The sequence below is a fragment of the Drosophila pseudoobscura genome, chromosome X (assembly GCF_009870125.1).
Source record: "Drosophila pseudoobscura strain MV-25-SWS-2005 chromosome X, UCI_Dpse_MV25, whole genome shotgun sequence".
Classification (NCBI taxonomy): Eukaryota; Metazoa; Arthropoda; class Insecta; order Diptera; family Drosophilidae; genus Drosophila; species Drosophila pseudoobscura.
In genome coordinates this window covers 36,962,946-36,982,451 of record NC_046683.1, presented here as the reverse complement: position 1 = coordinate 36,982,451, position 19,506 = coordinate 36,962,946, and the positions used below count along the sequence as shown (strand labels likewise).

The 19,506-nt window shown below is 35.6% G+C and overlaps 1 protein-coding gene across 9 annotated transcripts in view; it reads left to right on the top strand.

Moving 5' to 3' along the window:
- The window catches only part of nAChRalpha7 (nicotinic Acetylcholine Receptor alpha7), a 208,126-nt gene that overhangs the window by 142,467 nt on the left and 46,153 nt on the right, over window positions 1–19,506 (top strand). For 5 of the 9 annotated variants that reach the window (XM_033385453.1, XM_033385454.1, XM_033385452.1 and 2 more), the window contains 3 exons: window positions 6,968–7,077; window positions 14,474–14,628; window positions 14,738–14,854. In XM_033385453.1, coding sequence (XP_033241344.1) covers window positions 6,968–7,077; window positions 14,474–14,628; window positions 14,738–14,854 — 382 coding nt within the window. Of the gene's footprint in view, window positions 1–6,967; window positions 7,078–14,473; window positions 14,629–14,737; window positions 14,859–19,506 lie in introns of those variants that run through there. The other 4 variants (XM_033385457.1, XR_004470758.1, XM_033385458.1 and 1 more) reach the window with 4 other exon arrangements.

Genomic DNA, 19,506 nt, shown 5'->3' with positions numbered 1-19,506 from the left:
TAAAGTGTTCTACATAAGCGGCAGCTCAGCAGCAAAGCACTTTTCTATGAACTTATTTATGTACATATGTATGTAAGATAGAGCCTTGTCGACCCCTTGTTTATGATATCCCCTTTAACCTTTCGTGGTTTTTAATCGCACACGATACTCATTGTACCACTTATTAAATGGAAGAACTATTCCATAGCCCTTACTTGTCCCCAGGTGTGACTATTTTTCCAGTTTAACTGGATTAAGCCAATGGGAATATTTATTTTATTTACTCGTATATCACTTCTTAATCTTGAGTTGTATTTTAATTGAACTGGCGGTGTTGGTAGCTCGTACCACATGAGGATTCAGTAAGGTAAAGCGGATTACATTCTCATTCGCATTCATTGTTTTGAGTTATGGAAACAATCGTTCATATAAATATATAATACCCACATATACATTTATTTTGTTTCACAATATCGTGAAAATACTTCCTACCAACTGCATGCTACCCCCACTGCACACTTTCAACTCCAGCATATTTCTCTATGTACTTAAATATGTATTTCTAGTACGCATATGTTTGTACATAAGATAGACACATACTATATGTATACATAAATACGTTTACACTGAACACCAACAAAAATACATATCTATGTTGACATATCCGGAACACCAAAACATACACAAATCCTAAGTGAATTAAGTGTATTAAGTGTACTTGTTGTACCATATATGTACATATTTTTTTGTAACGAGGACTGGTATGGCCGCTGAACTTAATTTATCGAGTACGAGATCATCTGCAAACGAGTAAGCTTACTATTCGTATATGAGTACTCGTAAATGGTCAATTCCGTACATCTTCTATAAAGCTTTTATTTTTTTATTTTTGGTCTTGAAACTGTTTTTGTATATTTTTTATATATATTTATATATTATATTTATATATATTATTTATTTTACAATCGTTCGTGATATTTCGAATATTTTTTTTTTTTTTTTTTTTTTGGTTTTGAGATTTTGGTGTTTCCGTTTCTGTTCTGCTCCGTTTCGCTTGTGCCAGAGAGGTTTTGCTAGGGACCACTACCACATAATGTAAAAGAAAAAATGTTCTTGTTGGCATGCAGGAACACAAATGTGCCGAATCACCTAGCTTACTTTCCCCCACCTCGAGTCAAATTCATCCTAACAAATCTAGAAAGACCTATTTCTTCGTTCCAGGACCTATTCAGTGAATGAATGATGTTGATAGGTTGTTAAATTAATTTGAAGGATGGTATGATTCAAGTGGAATTCGCCACATGTGATATAGAATTCTTAACTAAAACATATAATACAAAAATCATACTTCGGTTTTGTATCTTAAATAATTAGGCCTATCAGTATCCAGCAGCTGATTAAACGTTTCAAGGAAAATCTGGTTAATACTAAATATTTAGTCAAAGGTGTTCAATTCTGGTTAGAATAATTATCCAGCCTTGACTCTCAATTTCAGCTGTTGCATTGTACAAAAATTTCGATGTTCGACTCAAACGTAATGATCATAAAACAAAGTGTAGCCACTTTCGGTCCGAAATGAGGATGAATAGCAATTGGAATTAATATTAAACCAATTCTACCCGATCTCGCCCACCACAAAGTCAATACACCCTCAGACCCAACAGAACCGCAGGTACCTACATACTGAACAAGTGCGAATGCGTGACCCTGGTCTAATGAAAAATGGAAGAGCTGTAGGTTACCCAACTGGGAATGGCATTACAAATGCAGATTATGAAACATGACGTGTGAACAAGACCTGCCCTGCCGGATCTTTGGACTTCTGCGACACTTTTCACTTGCTTTCCTCCCTACTCATACAATCTCATTAATCTATTCCCTCAACCCCTGTAAAACACGCGAGGGGAGACAACAATGTAAATAATTATGTACATACACATACATCTATACAACATTCATACATCTGTGTCCTATGTAGAACTATGGGAAAATACTCCTAGTTTTAGTTTGTTTTTTTCTGCTATCTTTACTATTTTTATCTTCCTTTCTCTACAAACTTTTTAAGTCGTCTGTTTGTTGGCGTTGATATGCCTTCTCGAACTTAATCGAAATGGATATTCAACATATGCACGGCACAGAGTATGGATATACATACATAAGTATGTACGGTCGTGTTCCACCAGACTTCAATTAACCTAAAAATGAGGTTGTTAAGACCACATATAAAAATCTTACAGGTATAGGTTATATTCAGGTCCTAATTAAGACTGAAGAATTTTTTTTGAACGGACTCAAGCATATCTTGATATTTTTGGTAATGGGGAGACCAGATACAGGAACCATATTCCAAGATAGGCCGTACAAGAGAAACGTAGAGTAGTTTAGTGGTATGGAAAATTCCTTCGCCAAGGAAGGACTCATTTGGCTTTATTCGAAATAGCGGATATATGAGAACTAAAACATAAGTTATGTACGAAGATAATGCCTAAGTCATTAACTTTGTACAGGCGTTCCAGGGAAATGTTATGAATTGTGAAGTCAAAAAGGTAGGCTTGTTGCGATGGAAGGTCTTGACGTTACATTTGGAAATTTTAAGAGGAAGAGCGTTAATCAAAGACCAATTGATGAGATCATCGAGATCCGATTGAAGAAATAACGGGGACACCGGATCGCTGTAGGAAAAACATAGCTTGACCTCATCAGCATACATTAGGATTCGTGAATTAGTTAAAACTTGGGGAAGATCATTGATAAAGATGTTAAATAATAAGGGACCGAGATGGCTACCTTGCGGCACACCCGAAGAGAGAAAAACTGTTTTAGAAAGAAAAGATTGTTACGTATTAGTCCAGAAGAAGAAGAAGAAGATTGTGATTAACTGAGTCGAAAGCTTTACTAAAATCAGTATAAACTACGTCAGTTTGACATTGTTTTGCAAATCTGGCAGTTACATGGGAGGAAAATTCAAGGAGGTTAGACGAAACTGAGCTACTTTTAACAAATCCGTGCTGTGATTCTGATAACAGGGAACTACTAAAGTGTTGGAGCTGAGAAGTAATAATTGTTTCGAAGAGTTTAGGAATGGCAGATAAATTGGAGATACAACGGTAGTTTGAGACGTCTGATTTAGACCCCTTTTTATGAATAGGAATTATGTAAGATTCTTTCCAGACGGTGGGAAAATCACGAAGCTCGAGAGGTTGAACAGTTTTAAGAGAGGCACGCAAAGAAAATCCGCATAAAGTTTAATAGACGTTAAGTGACGCGAGAATAGAGGGAATGTTATTAGAAGGAGCAGAGTAGCAAAGTTGAAAAAATGTAGCAAATATGTTAGCAATATCGGAATTGTTATCTGTATAAGTACCATAATAATAGGAAATTAAAATAAGTAAATATTAATTCAAGTAAAAGTTTGCGGCACTAATGGCTTCCGTTTCTGTTCCATTTGTTGCCTTCTAAATAAAATAATTTTTCAGCTGCTACACATGCAAAGCGGCCGATCAGGGTCTCCTTAATACATTAGGTTCATACATTTTTTGTTTGCACTAGATTTTTTTAAATTGCGTGGAAAAGCCAGTCGCTCTTATTTTAGGTCGGTCTGCTTGTATTGGCTTTTTGTTATTACTGAAATCATTAGAGAATTTAATACTTCTTAAAGACGCTAACAAACAACATATAAAAGTATTAGGTTTTAGATGTAATTGTTCTATTTTCTTGGTTAATACCACAGCATATCAAATATGTTAGCGTGTGCGCGATATACCCGGCACCCGCAATACATATTGTAAAACTTGCAACCGAATTCCGACTGGCAAGAGGTCTGTGAGAAGAGGATCAAATGAATTATACTTTAAAATTACAATTTAGCTAGACTGGGTAAGGGTAAACATTGTTTCTGCCACAAATAAATGACACTGCTCTTTGACTGCTGGCACTGCGGATAAGTCAGCAAACACAAATTTATCATGGTTTATTATGCTATCTCCGCCTTGCAGTCACTTGAAGTCTGGTGGATTAAAAGTTCGATCAAAATTAGGAGTAAGGGATCGGTTAACGTTATTATTTACTTTCATTTTTTTGCTTTCAACATAAAATGGATATTCGTCAGTTAACAGTACACATTACGCTTGATCCTTTGATCTTCAAACTTTCTCACAATACTGAACAAAAAGATCGTTCTACTGTCATCGGCGCAAAATATATAACTGAAGTGAAAACTCCTTTATGGACGGGACCGAACTATTTTCTGTTTTGAACTACTACAAAATTAATGCGTGCCCTTTTTTAAACTAGTGTACGTTTTTAAATTTTATTATATTTGTCGGGAAAATTCTTTAATAATAAAATATAAAACATTGGATTGGTCCTCAAGCTACCAGATATCGAACAACTTTAAAGAGGAATGATAACGGATAGCGATTCAGCTGGACACCTACTTACACTAGTCAATAGCTAAAAAAAACGATGGTTTTTTCTCACTCGAATTTGAGATTTTCACTCAACAGACTTAGGGGCACATCAATTTACATATGTAGATATTAGTCATATTATTGATTTTTATTTGTTCTTTCTTTTGGGATGATGCTGTTTCAGATGATTAATTATTTTTTCGTTTCCCAAAATATTTCTGATTTCGTTTTTAGTCGCGACGTAGTGTGGTAGAGTTTATATACTGTTATTATTACTATTTTGTTGCTACTTTTGAGGTGTTTTTGAAGTTCCAACCACCAACTACAGGCATTTCCATTTTGTCCTACATACTTGTACTCCGAACCAAAACCTAATGTATGTACATCAGATTAGCAATTATACGTAGCAGACTATTGTTTGTCTCCTATACTTGTAAATAAAATACACGATATGCATACCCACATATGTACATACATATATGTATGTGTAAGCCAACGTAACTCTATTCATTCATGTATATACACTAGTCTATCGGTACTAAAAACAACATGTAGTGCTCCTCCGAGTACATTCATTTTTGCTTTAGACTATCGGCCGTACTCAGAAGAGCTCCAATATTCATACTTAAAAGGCTTAGAGTGTTCCATGCAACTAATGCGATAGGGTCAGCGTGTGTGCCCCAAGCAAAATATTTTGTAGAGCCATTTACAAACCTAAAATTAGATACTGTCGCACTGGATGACACTAAGCGCAGTGATTCTGGGCTTGAAACAAATAGACATACTTAATTACTTACTTAATTGCTTGTTCCAAACATTCATATCGGCTTATACTTCGGTTTTCGGTTTATACTTCTCACAACGAAAGTACTATCAATAAAAAATCAATTTGTCCACATTATTTTTCAACGCATATGTTAATAATGATGTTACAAAAACATTTAGCTCATTAAAGCGATAAATACCGATAGGAATTTGATTTTGTTATTCAAAAAGAAAGATCATACCATATGTTCATCACGATATTCAGTTGACTTCTTTCAGTATCAAGGTATACATTAAACTTCAAATAGACCTAAACTAATATGCATACATACATTTATCAAATTCATATATTTACATATATGTTGTATTTAGTGCATAAATATCTCTGAAACCAAATTTCCAACCTAATGTTCGATGAAAGTAAACAGCTTAAGATCTGAGACGAGGTTTACTATCCCTACCAAAGTTTTAACTCTGTGTATAGTTTTCCAATTTACATTAATTGTTTGATTTCCTGATTTTTTAAACGCAAAGCATTTTCTGCATCACTGTGCATAACATAAATAAAGGAGCTTTAATATTAACAATAAACAACCCAGGCCACTTAAATCAAACAAATAAAATAAAAACTTTCTAAAAAGATCGACCCTTTAAAAATAGCCTCTCAAATCCAAATTCAACTTAAATGAACAAAAACATCAAAACCCACAACAAAAATATAACCATTGTGATACCAAAACAACCTTTATACACCACCATAGAAAACGTCTTGAAAAATGTACTGCTCAAAAATGGAGAAAATTTTAGATTAGATCTCGATTTTTAAACAAAAATGATGATTGCGGATAATTGGTTGTACACTAAAACAAATGACGTAAAAGCAGGTAACAACTAGTCGATTGTCTAGAAATTAAGAAGGTGAGGTGTGTCGTCACCTCACGCTTTCAATAGTGGGAGGACGACAAAAAACCTAGCTACCCAAATGCGCGGCTCAGTTCAAAACCAAACCTTTCACCCCAGCGCCAACGGCGGACCTGGGATCGTTATGAAATGAGCCACAAATTTGAATTGCGCAAGGCCGCCTGTGGACCGTAGGACTGTATGTTGGACTCGTTAAACTTAGGGCTAAAAATATTATTGTATATTAAACTGAAGCGAATTATATTGTAAAATAACAAAACATTCGCTTACTTAACAGCTTAACTTAATTTATTGTTTTTCTCCTCTCTTTCTCTTATACTCGTGCTCTTTTATAACAAGAAAACAGAATTCCACCATTTTCTTACCTTTTTTCTACCCTCCTCAAAAACACACTCAAGTGGACTTTCTTAAAAACTGAGACACAATCCGAGTATACACACAATTACGCGAATACACACATATGAACATGCAAGGCTAACCATTTAGTAACTATATTACTTCAGTGTCTTTCAAATTTTACAATTAACTAAAATATACATATGTAATTATGAAAACTAATTTATACCATAACCTTACATATACCGGACGATAGAAGAGGGTGCTTCATTTTTGTTGAAACCCTATAAAAAGACATACATTAACACAATAAAGCGCAGACAGATACCAACCAGCAGAAGTACATGCACATGTTACTGTACTTACGTGTATGCATTAATGTACTACATATTTACATACATGCATCAGCAGGTGCGGTTAGGAAGCAATGGAGGAACAGTCCGTTATCCTCCAGTCATCGATATCGATTGGGGACTAGGCTAAGAAAAAAAGAAGAAAAATCACAAAACGAATCGAACAATTACCACAATGTTTGTGTAATTTTTGTGTCCTTCTAGGAACTTATTTCAATTGCATTATGTTTATGGTGGCCTCATCAGTTGTGTCAACCATACTTATCCTCAATTATCATCATAGAAATCCAGATACGCATGAAATGAGTGAATGGGTAATGTTTATATATTCAAATTAACAAAACTAACTACTTACTTATTTTATAAAAAAAAAATCAAGTTCCATTGTCGAGTTTTAGTTTCCGAGAAATACTAATTACTTTTTATATCATTTATTCATCTGAGGTTTATGCATACAAACATATAGTATGTATGCATATTTATATCTATCATTTGATTCATACACTTTTTTTGTCCAATAAATTTTCCAATATATTAGCAATATAAACACATACACATGTAAATATTTTTGCGATCATGTGCTCTGCATGAACGCACAGGAAACGAAATTTTTTGGCACAGAACGAGTGTACTCATTTTCATGCATATGTATGCAAATATTTTTTTTTATTTTTCAGTGATCTGTTTAAATGGTCCAAATAAGAGCCATGCATGGATCTAATCCTACCGAATATTTTCACGTCACTATGATTACAAACGAACATTTCAAATTTGTATTCTGTTATATTTACAGTTCAATTAGAAACAAGATATGCTCATTCTGAAATTAGCTTCGTTCCGGGAAAAATTAAATGTTCATAATCAGATTATCAATTAACGTTCAGATGCGCCAAAACGACAACCTACTGTGCTTCTAAATTGTTGATGTACATTTTATATACATGAATTTTCAGCATCGGCCTACCATCGTACATACTTACACATACATATGTACACACATATGCTCGTATCTAATATTGCAAAAAATCAAAGTTCCTTTTTGGGACACTGACATTTGTAATGTTAATATATGCTTTTCTAAGATATGCGTACTGCATAATACGTTTTTAAAGAATGGATGTGGTATGTGCGCAATTCCATTAAAAAAAAATTTCAAAAAAAAATTAAATTTTATAAAGATTTATTAGAACATCAAAATGGTCCTTTTTAGTTGGTCTTAACAGAATTACAGAATTGAAGACATTCACCATTTGTACATATTTAAAATAAAATAAAATCGTTGCCCAATTATCAAAACGTGTGCAGTCCAAGAGAATCTCACGATATTATTTTCTTCAGTGAAATTTGTAATAGACATAAATGAAATAATTTTTCCTACGAATCAAGCCATTTAATTTTTGTTTGTGTGTATTCAGAAGAGACCATTCATACACTAGTGACAATTTTACGAGTGTGCAGACTACGTTATTTTCCTGTTAGCATGGGCGAACGAATATTTATATAAAATAGGGTCTTTTGACAAGATTCGGCACTACAAGATAGTTCCATAAGCTCCTAATCGTTTCAAAATACAAACACGAATTTTAGGTATAGTCTTTGGTACTTAGATTTACCGTACTGTGCAAACCTGCAGCAGAATCACTAGCAGCCTGTGCCATGAATATACTTATATATGTTAGATAACTGAAATATGAATTATCTGAAAAGAGTTACACGCCGAAGCTACGATTTCATTCTTTAGCTATGTATCCATTGTCAAAGTGTTGATTAGTTCATGCAGAGCTCCGCACAAATACGAACTCCACTCAACTACACTACACTGCACTCCTCTCCACTACTACACTGCACTCCACCCGCTGACGAGTAAAGCAAAATATCCAATATGTATTGTACATACATACTTACATATATACACACATATGTATGTATTTACATATATTGAAGCCGCACACAATCAATCTACGCACATTGAGGAAAGAAAAAGATCATCAAGAACAAATTTACGGTCCGAAGAGTAAATATATTAATTATACCTTACACACATATGTACATATGTGAATGCATATATGTATGTATGTATGTATGAATTGTACAAAACTTGCACGCAAAAGCTCTCTGACAATCACACGTACACGTAGCTTACTAGACATATGTACATACATACATGCATCCGAGTACAGTTGCGGTCGAAATAATCGCAGTTATAATGGCATCCTAACAAGTTTTCTCTTTGGGTAAAATTGTGTAATCTGGATTAACATTCTTTATAAATTCGGATTTTAGCTGACCCAAATAACACCGTTCCGTTAATTCAAAGCGTTATTCTCGCTCTTAAAATTGTAGAAAACTGTGCAAAAAATATATATGTACACTGCTGCTTAACTGAATAGGATCATTATTTTCTTAAATTACATAGCTGCATATATCTTTTTACATAACTTGCCTATTTTGATTAAATATTTTTTGTTTTTATATATTGATTATTGGTTAATGAAACACGAAAATTTCCGGTCTCCAGAAAACGTATTTGTGTAATACAAGGGAAGTTCAATAAGTAGGTTAATAGGACAACACTGCTTCTGCCAAAATGCATCTTTCAGCTGATTTTTGTCAAAACTTGAAGAAAATGCTCTATTTTGTTAGTATATTACAGCCATTGTTAGTAGAATTCCTCGCTAATTGATGACAAGGTGGAAAAAAGTGAATTTCGTGCGCTCATTAAGCATTATTTTTTGTGGAAAAAAACCAACACTGTAACCAAGGCTAAGTTTGATGAATACTATGGGAATTCAAACCCAAAATTTCAATGATAAAAAAGTTTTTTTTCTGAATTTCGGTGTGGCCGTTCAAGCACGAAAAATTTCTAGCGTACAACCAGAAATATTGAAATAATTCACGATCGGAGATTCAAATTGCGGAAGATTGTGGATAGGCATAACCAATGGGGTCAGTGGTTTCCATTTTGATTGTTCACTTGGTTGAGAAAGCTTTCCGCAATGTGGGTGCCACGTGTGCTCACGATCGACCACAAACGTAATCCTGTGACTACTACGCAGTAGTGTTTGGCGATTTGATTTTCCGCCGTTTCGTAGCAGTTGATGATACATGGATCCACCACGACACAGTGAGTTTCTCAAGGTAACTATGCGCCAAAGAATGCCAAGCGAATTTATTCACATTGACTACCTTCGAAATGGTAAAACAATTATGGAATCTTATCAAGTCGATTTAATGAGACTTTAAAAAAGAAATGTCCGCCATAAGGAAAGGTCTTTTTCAGCAGGATGCAACAGTTTCAATTCCATGAATTAGGCTGCGAATCGCGGGTGAGGACCCGCCCTATTCTCCGGATTTAGTCCCGAGTGACTATTTCTTGTTTCCAAACCAGAAGAAAAGCAAATGCCTATTTTTAGGACCTCGACAAATCATATTTTTTGTTGGAGGGCATGCAAAAATTAAAGAAACGTTGGAAAAAGAGTATAGAGCTAAAGGACACAATGTTAAAAAATAAAATGATTGTTTCATTCAAAAGGTCACGGACCTATTGAACAGCCCTCGTATATACATATAGGAAAAAAGTAATTCCTACGAGCATTTACATACATCTGTATTTTGGCTCAACTAAATAAGTTCAAGGGAAATTATTGTAGTTTTTAGTTTTTGTAATGAGTAAACGCAGCACAGTGGGACATTAGGCCATTTCAGCTTGCTAAATAAAAACCTTCTGAATGAATAAAGATATAAAGATAAATTTAGTCTGCACAAGAACATTGTGCTACGATGTCTAAAAATTTTACAATAAAGTGTCAAAGTTAAACTTTGTGGACGGTGCATATTTTCCTATATAAAATACAAATTCGCTATGCAAAATATTCCCATATTTAATTTTTAATTTAATTAATCTAACATATTTTATAAAAACTATTAAGCATTGTCCAATTTTATATTTTTGTATTTCCCACTTTGCAAATAAAATCTAATAATAAACTTAATGTCTCCAACGAATAATTATTTGCCGACTTATTTTTGTGTCTCAAATGTCTAATATATGATATATGTACATATATGGATGTATTCGTATATGGATCTCATTTATTAGTTTTTGTATTTATTTGTCTTTACAAACATATTTTCCATAAGCCGTCCCGCTTCTAGGTAGTTTAAACTGACACAACCTCGCACGAAAAGCGGTAAAAATATGATTTTTTATGGGATTTTATGCCTTTATACAGCAGTTTTGGGCCGTTTTTCGTGCAGGTTTGCGTCCCTTAAGTCGATCTAGTATCTAACATCTCATAATTGCAGAATTCTTTTTAAAACTTAGGTAAAAAAATATTCAAAGAACATATACAAAAAACAAATATCGGGGAAAAATACCGAATATATTTGTGTACATTCAAGTCAAAGTTAAAAAACAGCCAACAAATTAGATTGTTTGGAAAATAAGTTTATCTTTAGAACGGTCTATGCAACGGGCCATTTTTATACAGAGTATTACTACAAATGAATACATATAATAAAAGATACCACAAAAATGATACAATAAACCACATAGAAGGTATGTACATGAGTTACATGTTTTTCAACCTGAAAGATGCAGTATGCTAAAAAAGTTGAATACATTTTGGCACACTGAAACTATTTTTAATTTTGAGTGCTCATATAATTTAAACTAAACGGCCAAATATTTCTAAAATTAAATTTTCGAAAGCTCTAAATTAGCTTTGTCTATTAGATGCGTATATTTGTTTCATCCAAAGGGCTCATAAAATTCTTTGGCTTTTGCCACCTCTTTCGGCTGATGTTCCACTGTGCGCCGTATATTTTGTTTCTCTATCTTGTTTCTGTAAAATTGGTCAAAGGGTCAAATGATTTTAGATCTTCTACAGCAAAATTAGGCAAAGAATGAGATACTAGTGAATGTAATCTTAAAAGACATCTTAAAAATAACATCTTTCAATAATGCTCGGGTACACGCCTTCGGTTTGCCAAAAAATATATGACATAGATGACAATAATTTTAAAACTTTTATGTTTTCCAGTGAAAAAAGTAAAACTACTTATATTTTGAAATACGAAAGGAGGAATGTACATAGTTTAAATAGAAGCCACAGTGTAGCTCGAGTAGCATAATGGCTTGTGGGGTAATATCATTAGCAAAATTCATTATAACTTTTTAGATACTCATTTCACACTTTTGGTGTCGTTGCAGACAAAAGTTCGATTTTTTAAATAGATTTTACCGGAAATATGAGCTATTAAAAAGCTAGATTTGGCAGATACAAAAGGAACTGAGTAAGATCCTGCGAAAGCACGGTTGATGAAAAACCATCTGGCCAAAATTTAGGAAGTTCACATGTTTGCATTCGCTTATGAATGCTGGGGAAATACTGTGAATTCTGTATTTAATTTGATTTTGTAGCCACGTAGCTTTGATTCTATACCGTTAATTGCCTTTATGCGAAGTCTTTAATATTTTTGTTTACGCTTAGTATAATCACATTTGTCACACAGAATCATCCAATAGAAAAATAACGAGCAAAAATTTCAATATGTATATCAAATTAAAAGTTCATAAAATTACGACCACTAAAGGCTCATTCTTTAACATAAAATTAAGAGCAGCTATTAACCTTTAAAACAGTTTCCGGTATTGTTTGTGAAAAAAACAAAATACATATGTATGTAGTGTGAGTGATTTGTAGATATTGTCATTAGTGGAGGGCTTTTACTATGACCGCAGCTGTACATATGTATGTATGTTGGTTTACAATGGTATACTAATAATAATTTACTGAAATTTTTGTATCTCTTGTGGCCGTTAAAGTTAATCTCCATATAGTAGCAACATACAACTCTACTGAATGACTGGATTCCTTAGGTAAAGAGGCTAACAGAATTAACTTTTTCTGTGCTGTGTTTCTTTAAATATTATATCTGTTTCAAAATATTTAATTGCTATTCAAAAAGTCAAGCTTATCCGGGAAAATTCGTAAAATTTAAATCCCATCCTTAAAACGACAAAAGTTGGTCAAATTGTGCAGACATGCAACAGACAAAAATTGCTTTCCCAAGCACGTTTTCCAATAATATTAATTAAATATAACGATTTATCGTGCAAGTCCCATAAAATATGCTGCAGGAGGTTTTTTGTCGTTTTGCTTGTTTTTGGGAACACTATAAAATTCAGCAGCTAATTTTTCTGTTAAATGTATATTTTATTGTTATTTTTTTTTTGCCGATCTGAGTACTGGGGTAGAAAACCCGATCAGCGAAAGCCAATACATATATTGAATGGAGATTTTTCTCAGGAAAATTTCTTTGTCGATCTGCACGCTTATGTTGGCTGTCAAATTATATACATATAGCAGATTATTGAAAAAAAAAACAATAGAATTCAACTCAAATTTAATTTCCCCCTTTTTAGATATATGTACAAAACAAAATTGTTAATTTTGATTATCCAAGCCAAGTCAGTCAGAAGCAGTATGCAAAATAATATGAATTAAACGCCAGAGATGTACATACATATATGGAATATAATTTTACTCGTATACGCACATCTTTTATATTTTTTATTCATTTCTGGATATGGAGAATAAATCAAAATAAGAAATTTCCCTAAGCACCTAACCTACAAACGATGTCTCCTCTTTCGCACAAAGTGACTTGAAACTTCTAAATAAATCTAAATAATATAATAAAAATTAATATAATATATAAAGTAAAGTATACTGTCGAGATTTACTAACAATACCATTTTGTGCTCCTAATAGTAATAAATAGTAAATTTGCTTTCAATATTATTAAATCAGAATAATTTCGATTTCGATCATATTTATTATTCTAATTGCATTTACTCGTCATATAACTTTCCCCATATTATTTCATATACTCGTAATTACCTACCTGATTAAAACAATAACACCACCAATAATCTCACAAAATTCTTATTTTTCTAACAAAAACTCTGGCCAACTACTACAAATACAACCACCAACTACGCTAACCGGCAACTCAACTACTCTCAACGCTAACAACTCAACTTAACTGCTTCCTCAACTGTCTTTCTGTGTATCTCTTTCTTTCTCTCACGCTCTCCGTCTATTTGTCCCTCTCCCTATCCCTGCTACTTCCTGCATAAAAACACCAAAAACTTACAAAAATCAATGGCATTCGTAAAAACCGACAACATAAATGACATGCAACAACGCGAAACCCAATCACTTCCAATCATTCCATCCTGTTCAACACTGATATATGTACATACATATATACAATTACAAAATACATATATCCCATATCCGACCAATGTGCTAAAAAATGTACTAACTAAAAAAATCAAATTTACAAACCGTAACGAAATAAACACTAAAACAATTAACCAAATGCTACTAATCCAAAAACTTTAAACTGTAATGACTCTCATTCTGTCCATTCAATACCATATCATGCGTATCAACGAAAACTGGAACGAAAACTGCTGTCACTACTGTGTCTTTACAACAACAAAAATTACGGAAACAAAATAATAAAAAACTTCGCCAAACCAAAAATATACTGACATTAACATTAATCTGAATCATAAACTAAAATCAATTCAAATCAAACAAATCGATAAAATTGGAAAACCCTTTGAAATACTTATTGCTATTATTTTTAACCGCATTACCCAAACACTCCGTCTCTCTGTCGAACTCGCACACACAGATAAGAGTAATATTCCTTTATTGGTTACCTTGCATATTGCGCATGCAAAGACCCGGACAGGTTGGATACGAATGTCCGCCACCGCCCTCCTCAGCGGGCTCGTCGACAGCAGGCGACAAAAAGCAACAAATACAAAATGTTGAGCTCAAGGAAAGGTAACCGCCGACTGTTTCTAGTGTTTCCCCTTGACCCCACACTTTGATTCTTTGATATTTCTACTTTGTCAGTCCCTAACTATATTATGTCGTTTCAACGCCAATGCAGGTCCTCAAAGTCGCTGCTTGCAAATGTCCTTGACATAGACGATGATTTTCGCTGTAATCATCGATGTGCCAGTTCCACATTGCCGCACCAGCCAACATATTACAGGACAATGTACAGGTGAGTACTGACCAACAGGTCAAATATTGATATCCCAGAAATCATTTTTGGTTCTTTTTATACCCGATACTCAAAATGAGTATAGGGGTATATTTGATTTGTGGTGAAAATGGATGTGTGTAACGTCCAGAAGGAATCGTTTCCGACCCCATAAAGTATATATATTCTTGATCAGCATCAATAGCCGAGTCGACTGAGCCCTGTCTGTCTGTCCGTCCGACCGTCTGTCCGTCCCTATCAGTGCCTAGTGCTCAGAGACTATAAGAACTAGAGAAACGACATTTCAAATCCGGACTTCTGTGATATGTCACTGTTACAAGAATGTTTCAAAACTTTGCCCCGCCCTCTTCCACCCCCACAAAAGGCGAAAATCTGTGGCATCCGTACGTTTTCAAAGATACGAGCAAACTGAAAACGCACAATCATATAAAATTACCATATCTATCAGATTGCTGAATCTGGATCAGATCGGATGATTTTTACAGCCAAAAGAAACAAATCTATTTGCAGTGGCTACGCAGCGCCCGACGACACGTTCAAACTGATTTTCTGTCTCTCTTGCACGAAATCTTTGTCGTGTCGTTCAATGGCAGCGCCCTCTGCCCGAGGAGAGCCATACTGACTATGTATCGGGTATAAATGTAGAGTTGCGGTCGCTGCAGCAACTCACAACGTTCCACCTCGTTATATAATTACACTGTTACACTAGGCATCAAACCAACTTTTTCTGATAGACTTGGGGCTTAAGAAATGTTTTGTTGAGACAACGAGCTTTTTCGCTGACTGTTCAAGAATTTCAAAAAGTAATGATTTCCGAAACGTTATAAATTTTATTATAGGTAATTTGTGTGTTGAGGGTGGCCGAAGATGTCAGAGCCCTTTTACAATAGTATTAGAGAGTGATACACTTGGATGAGGCATGCGAGTCGATCTCGAGCCAAAGTAATAGATTGGGGACAAAAAGGTTCTGTTCTATATATCTAACTATATATATATATAACTATATATCTAACTAACTAACTATATCAAGCGGTAACTGTCAGAGCACGCGCAGCTGCTGACGGCTTAGCGCCGGCATACGAAATAAGAGATAACAAGAGCGAGCATAGATAAAAAATAGTTGATTAAATGAAAGCATGTTGCTGAGAGAGCATAGATGAAGCTACGCTAGTTAGTTTAGTATAATGACCAAAATGGAAAATAAAGTGAACGAAATGTACACTCGGTCTTCGCCCGAACATACTCGCCCCGTGAAGGATCCATGCCTTTCACCTCAACTCGCAGAGGCAATAGACATAATTTTGCAAGTGCCCTTCGGCTGACACCTGTAGCCATCCTGATCAAGGCGACTCGAGATACGCCATCTGCTCCTGGGATGAGCTCGAGGATTCTCGCTAGAGGCCACTTCTGAGGAGGGAAGTTCTCGTCCTTAACTAGAACGACATCATTGAAGTGGAGCTCCGGATTCCGGGTGAGCCACTTTGTTCTTTCTTGAAGACTGGTTAAAAAAGATTGGCGCCAGCGAGACCAAAAGATTTGCTGAAGCTGTGTGACCTTCTGCCAATGGTCCAAGTGATCGACTTTTAAATGAACCAAGTACGGCTCCAAGAAGGTTGTGATAGGGACGCCAACCAGAAAATGGCTGGGCGTGAGTACATCGAGATCTGCAGGATTCTCTGAAAGAGGAAACAATGGCCTTGAATTAATGATTGCACAGATATTGCACGCGAGAGTGCGCAGCTCATCAAATCCAAGAAGCGAGGATCTAAGGGCAAGTCGAAGATGATGTTCCAAAATGTGGCGATCTAGGAAGAATGAAACGCCAATGGATGCAATCGTTGAGACAAGCTTGATGCACGGCATTTTGATGACTGTCGCTTAGGATTAGCGACTTAAGTTCCGCTAGTTTGTTCCGCGCTCCAACAAAATTTGTGGCATTATCTGACCAAATACGAATCGGTCTTCCACGGTTGCAAAAAAAAAAAAAATGCAATAAAAATACAAATACCCTTTACAATTACTAATTACTAGAAAGGTGTGTAAGGATTAGTAATTTAATAAGAGGAAGAGAATTAGTGGTGGATGTTGAAATTTGAAGTGTAACCATAATATGATCTGTCTGGCAACGCTAATTAACATAATGTACATGAACAGCGAGAGCCTCTGTTATCTCTCGTCTCTCCTATTCGTATGTAAGTACATATGTACACATGTCATCTCTTCAGTTCTGAATAAACCACTTATGAGCACAGACGCGTCGTTCTCTATTTAATACATGACAAAAGGCGCAATTCACAATAGTGGATATAATATGGTAGAGCGAATTATAATCCGAGCATAAGACCCTAAACGGTTCATGCAAGGAATAATTCGATCTACAAAGTGGAAGGAACAACGGTATAAAATTTCTAGTCAGTCTAATAGGAATCGTGAAGTTTATGCGGCTGAACAGATCAGGGCTGTCTATGTCACCCCTGATCAAGTTGTGCATAAATATCACACCAAGCATTTTTCTACGGTTAACTAAGGATGGGAGGTTTACTAATAGTAGTCTACTAGAGTAAGATGGGAGTCTTACATCCGTATCCCAGTTAAGGCCCCGCAGAGCAAAGAGTAAAAAGTTTTTCTGTACTGATTCTATACGGTCCTGGTGTACTTTGTACTGAGGGCACCATACACAGGAGCCGTATTCTAAAATCGGACGAACTAGCGTAGTAAAGAGAGTCTTTGTTATATAGGGGTCGTCAAATTCTTTTGACCACCTCTTTATAAACCCAAGCACGCCCATGGCCTTATTTACCATGGCAGAAATGTGTTCTGAAAACTTTAACTTTGCGTCTAATAAGACACCAAGATCATTCACCAGGGTAATTCTTTCAAGAGAACCGCCACACAGGGTATAGGTAGCCAACAAGGGGCTAGAACGATGAAATGTCATTACTTTGCATTTCGAGACATTAAGGTGTAACAAGTTTGCACAACACCATGACTGAAAGTTATTGAGATCGGATTGCAAGCAAGATTGAAATGAAATGTCCTTATACTGGACACAGAGTTTAACATCATCCGCATACATTTTGCTATACCTCTATAATTTTTTGCATCAGACTTGATACCTTTTTTATAGAGAGGAATTATAAACGATTCCTTCCAGATCGGCGGGAGGCAAAAAGAATCAATGGACAGGGTGAATAGTTTAAGCAAAGGTCCACACAGTGCCTCGGCGCAGTACCTGAGTACACAACCTGGAACCCCGTCTGGACCCGGTGAAAACGCCGGCTTAACTAGTCGAAGATCATGAAGTAGGGAACATTCATTTAACAAGGGACTGAAAATGCCGTTCGACGGATGACCAGAGTAGCTTTCCTCAGAATAGGTGGTTTGGAAAAATTGGGCAAAAAGATCGGCAATTTCCTGATCATTATTTGCCGACGTATTACAAAATGATAGCGAGGATGGGTGTGCGGACGTTCTAGGCTTACTTTTAACAAAGCAGTAAAACTGTTTAGGGTCCTGAGAAAAACGTATCCTGCATCGAGATAGGTAGTTCTTATAGCATTGAGCATTAAGAACTGAAAAGTTTGACCGAGCTATTACATAGCGAGAGTGAGAAGTAGGAGAACCCACTTTTTAAAATTTTTTATAAAGTCTTGATTTTAAGTTTTTTAGACTGGATAACTCTTTGGTAAACCAAGGGGGTTTTCCAGATCTAATCGGACTAGAAAGCGGGACACAAGAATCAAAAAATGTGCCACGAGCACTGTGAAAAATGTTTGTGCCTTTTATGACATCAGTGCAAGTACAAGTACAAAGCGGACCAATCAAAATCTCTAATGAGGTTATTAAGCTTCGCGAACTCGGCTTTACGAAAGCAGCGGACACGTTCAGGTAGTCTACTCGACCGATCCAATAAAGTTGGTCCTATATCTAGCGACACCTCGAAAGTAGGATGGTACGCGTCTTCAGGTATAGTGAGCGGAAGGACTCGGGTTAACAACACTATGATTGGATCCGATACAAAGCACAGATCAAGCAATCGACCCAAAGAATTTTGCACATGATTGACTTGAGACAGGAACAGGTCAAGCAAGCCGTCAGCAAAGTCATGTCGTGACATGGGATACTAGACTAGTTTACCGAAGACCAAACAGTTCCTGGCAGATAGCGAGGAAGAAACAGCGGTTAAAGCGGACAAGTGCTGCTCATAAATTGAAATATCCGAAGAAGGTGGGATATACAAGCAAGTAATGAATATTGCGAAAGCGGGAAGAATCAGTTTTACACACAGGAATTCCAGTTCCGGTTAAACCTGGACTGTAAAGTGTTCCGACGTGAAGATAGAGTCCACTGCAATCAGAACCCCACCAGCACGTCGAGACGAACGGTCCTTTCTAAAAGTTGTGTACCGACCTGCCACAACCTCGGAACTAAGAATGTACGGCTTTAACCAGGTTTCAGTAAACACAATAACGTGGGAAGCAAATGCAACATCACGGAAAAGAATGCTGAGCTTACTACGTAAGCCTCTAACATTCTGATAAGTTACTAAAAGAGAAGTTCGTTTTTTGGAAAGGTGGAAGCAGGAAGAGAAGATGAGAAAGAGGAAGTTAAGGTTGAGGGTGGCACACTGGAATGATTTGTAAGAGTTATGG